Source organism: Poecilia reticulata, linkage group LG18 (genome assembly GCF_000633615.1).
Source record: "Poecilia reticulata strain Guanapo linkage group LG18, Guppy_female_1.0+MT, whole genome shotgun sequence".
Classification (NCBI taxonomy): Eukaryota; Metazoa; Chordata; class Actinopteri; order Cyprinodontiformes; family Poeciliidae; genus Poecilia; species Poecilia reticulata.
The window spans coordinates 19,497,021-19,500,887 of NC_024348.1; the positions used below are offsets into that span (position 1 = coordinate 19,497,021).

Here is a 3,867-nt window from a genome sequence, read left to right on the forward strand (position 1 = left end):
AGGGATGCATTTTTGGGCAATATTTCCAGCCTGCCAAAATATGCATCCCCTCTCTATTCCCCTCAAATATTATCCTATTGATATAAAACTTATACCGGCAGTTCTTGGAGCTACGCTTATTGTGTAGAAAAAGTTATTTCACCCTTAACACTTTAATTCTTCAAATTATCACAGGGATGCATTTTTGGGCAATATTTCCAGCCTGCCAAAATATGCATCCCCTCCCTCTCTATTCCCCTCAAATATTATCTTATTGATATAAAACTTATACCAGCAGTTCATGGAACTACTCAGATTATGTAGGAAAAGTTATTTCACTCTTAACTACAATAATATTTAAGGAGAATAGAGAGGGGATGCATATTTTGGCAGGCTGGAAATCCATATTGCCCAAAAACGCATCCCTGTGCTAACTTGGAGAAATAGAGTTAAGAGTTAAATAACTTTTCCTACATAATCTGAGTAGTTCCATGAAAGGTTGTTATAAGTTTTAAATCACTACAATAATATTTGAGGGGAATAGAGAGGGGATGCATATTTTGGCAGGCAGGAAATTTTGCCCAAAAATGCATCCCTGTGATAATTTGAAGAATTAAAGTGTTACGGGTGAAATAACTTTTTCTACACAATAAGCGTAGCTCCAAAAACTGCTGGTATACGTTTTATATCGATAGGATAATATTTGAGGGGTATAGAGAGGGGATGCATATTGTGGCAGGCTCAAAATCTATATTGCCAAAACATGCATCCCTGTGCTAATTGGGGGAAATAAAGAGCTGAAAGGATTTAATCTCTTCTACGTAATGACACTTGTTCTCTGAGCTAATGCTATAAGTTTCATATCAACAAGACGGATGCAAATATTTTCAGGCTCATAAATTAAGTTGCATTTCCTCCTACATTAACAGACTAGAAGTGAAGCATGATATAAAACCCGTATTTATTTCTAGTAATTTGCGAAATAAAACCCACCGTATTAGGGATTACATGGTTAAGAAACGTGATAATGTTACAAATATCTTTAAATTTTCCTTATCGGTCATATTTTTGTCCGTTTTCTCGTCAATATGCGAGAGCTTAGAGCGATGCGCGCTCCCGCGACAGGGGATGCAAATTTAGGCAGGCGTGCGTTTCTGGGCATAACACCATCTCATCTCTCTAGCTGTGTGCGATGCGCGCTCCCGACACAGGGGGAACAGATTTTCACAGAGGAACAGAATATCGCACAAGACTTGCCAGAAAGTCTAAAAACAGCTGAGTTCAGTTAATCGTTCGCTGATTAACTGAACTCATTCATTCAGTTAATGAATGAACTCATTCACGAGTTCACCAACTGTTTCATTTAAAGTTTAAATGAAAACGCTTCCTGGTTGCTTAGTAACAGATTAACGTAAATTGAGGAGGAAAAAAATCAGATTTTATTTCATTTTTAAGCCATATGTCCTTCCATACTTCCCCCCACAATGACTCAGCGCTATTTCTGCTATTATTGCTGATTAATGTCACAGTCATGCGAGTCAATGAAGGTTTGTGACCGCAGTGAAGTTAGTTTCAAGTTGGATATTCGAGCTCCGCGGAGTAAGCTGCGTTTAGCTCAAGTTTGATCCGATTTATGAACCCTAATATGGGCCAGCTGTTCTCCACCGCTCCCGTCGGATCAACCTTGAGCTAAATGTCGGTTACTTTGCGGAGCTCGGGCTGGTGTTACGTCAATCCGCGTTTCCCCATCAGATACAGTTCCCCTTGTTTTACAGTGGGGGAACGGTATCTGATGGGTAATATTGAGCATTAAAATGCATTGCCCTGTTTATATATATATATACATTTATAATAATTATAATATATGTGACATATATTTATCATTACTATTATTTATTATTATTATTATTACTATTCGTTTCCTCCAGCTCCGAGGAGGGGGTCAGCGGGGGGTTCAAAGTTCACCAGAACCGCTGGCGGACTGTTCAGGCGACTGTTTCTACCTGTCGCCTGAAGGTTTGATCTCATTTGAGACAAAGGGGGGGGGGGATATATTTATTTGTGTTATATATTTATAACACAAATATATTTAAAGAAATGTGGTACTTCAGAGATCATTTTATTGCAAAAAATATTCAGCAGTAGAAAAAATAAATATTCAAGTCAGAAACGTTTATGGCTTCATGTTTAATTTATTAATAAGGTTTTTTTCAGCCAATACTGAGAATCATTTAATATCAAAGTGTTTTAAGTGTCTAAGTAACAAAATAAGTTTCATTTTTTAAAAATCCACATAATCCAGGGGGATTAAAATCCCCAGAGTTTAACAGCATTTCTCTAAAAACGTCACTTCTCCAGGAACGACGTGAAAATAAACTACAGTCCATCATGTGACCACAGCAGGTCAACAAGGAAAACAACTCAGACTTTCATCTTTTCACATTGATGGATTTGTTTTAGTGTTTAGTGCAGACATTAAAATACAGACGACAAAAGAAGTGCAAATAATATGTTACTGCATTAATGAAAAAAGTTCTACATCACACTTGTTTTCTCCACACACACATTTAAAACATTTCCTAACATTTCACAGCCTGATCTGCTCTGCAGGTCTCCTGTAACAAATATTCAAGGTTCATGTTTCAAAGATGCAACATTTGCTCAGACAGCAGGATCCAAAATAAATTAAACACATCAAACTGATGATACCAGATCAAACATGGAGACGTTAAACAGAAATAAAGTGCAATAAATTAAAATCAATCTTAGAAAATTAGCTTCAGTTCACAGTACAAAGTCGAGCTTCTCTTCTCGTCTAAAATCACATATTTTCCTCTTCCTGTAGAAAACACGTACTCCACACGCTTCTGAGGGCCGGACGGCCTCAGGTCCGGTCGGGACCACTCCACCGTCTTCCCCACGGCGTTCCACTCAGGATCCACCCGACACGGGAGGATGACATCATCTCCAGGAGCAGCTACGATTGGCTGAGAGGAACCAATTAGATGGAGGCCACCTGGAGACAACTGAAGAGACCACTGTCATTCACATATTCTTTAAAAAAAAAAAAGAAGAAAAATTGAAGAATATTTCATCATGGCTGGGTGGCAAACTTCAGTGGAGGAAAAAACCCACAGACAGAAACACAATCCATCTGTGGAGGGTTGGGTTTCCACCAGGTTTCTGCCAGAATGTCACATTTATCATTTTATTATTTATAAAGTACCTGAAGGCATCATCATAGTACAAGTGAAACTGCTGAAATCAAATTAAAATGTTAAAATGTTGAACAATGAAACCAATATTAATATTTAACATGAGACGGGATTTTATTCTAATTTAAATCACCGTTTGGAACCAAACTTAAAGCTCTATAGAAATGTGAGACTTACACTAGTGAAATATGACATCAGCTTTTAATGGAAACTGCTGATTTACTGCTGGATAAAACTAAAATCCTATTAATGTGAAAAACACAAGAGTTATTAAACTATAAAAACATATAATTCAGCTACACTTACAAACAATTTATTTATTTTCTAAACTCAGTCTTCTGAACTTGACGTTTATCACCGCAGAAACAGTTATTATTATTATTATTATTATTATTATTATTGTTGTTGTTGAGCTCAGACTGAGCAGCAGCAGAAACTCACCGTGAACCAGAGTCCAGCACAGACAGAAGGTAAAAATCCACGAAGAAAACATCAGCGAACAGGAAGATGTCCAGACGAGACTGGATGAAGTCAGGAATCATTAAGCTCCATTTGCTCTCACCTGAATCAACAACTAAAGCTTCGCTTTAAATTTGGACATTTTTTCTGAGCCAAAATCCCAAGTTTTCTACACATTTGATCAATTTAGAAAGTGATTGAGTTTTTGACATTT

The 3,867-nt window shown here is 37.2% G+C and overlaps 3 protein-coding genes across 3 annotated transcripts in view; all 3 read right to left on the reverse strand.

Annotated features, from left to right (window-relative positions):
• LOC103480863 (high affinity immunoglobulin gamma Fc receptor I-like) overlaps positions 1–3,867 on the reverse strand; it is a 47,035-nt gene that overhangs the window by 15,659 nt on the left and 27,509 nt on the right. The gene's annotated exons all lie outside the window — the stretch shown is intronic.
• The window catches only part of LOC103480862 (programmed cell death 1 ligand 1-like), a 9,630-nt gene that overhangs the window by 2,505 nt on the left and 3,258 nt on the right, over positions 1–3,867 (reverse strand). The gene's annotated exons all lie outside the window — the stretch shown is intronic.
• On the reverse strand, positions 2,430–3,860 carry LOC103480861 (myelin-oligodendrocyte glycoprotein-like). Its single transcript, XM_017310563.1, has 2 exons — positions 3,636–3,860; positions 2,430–2,995 (listed from the first exon to the last, which is right to left on the reverse strand). The coding sequence occupies exons 1-2, from the start codon at positions 3,685–3,687 to the stop codon at positions 2,745–2,747; spliced, it is 303 nt and encodes a 100-aa protein (XP_017166052.1). The 5' UTR covers positions 3,688–3,860; the 3' UTR covers positions 2,430–2,744.

Coding starts and splice junctions, on each gene's coding strand:
- LOC103480861 (XM_017310563.1), bottom strand. CDS start 3,687: ATGTTTTCTTCGTGGATTTTTACCTTCTGTCTGTGCTGGACTCTGGTT. Junction 2,996..3,635: donor GTGCTGGACTCTGGTTCACG/GTGAGTTTCTGC, acceptor AGTTGTCTCCAG/GTGGCCTCCATCTAATTGGT.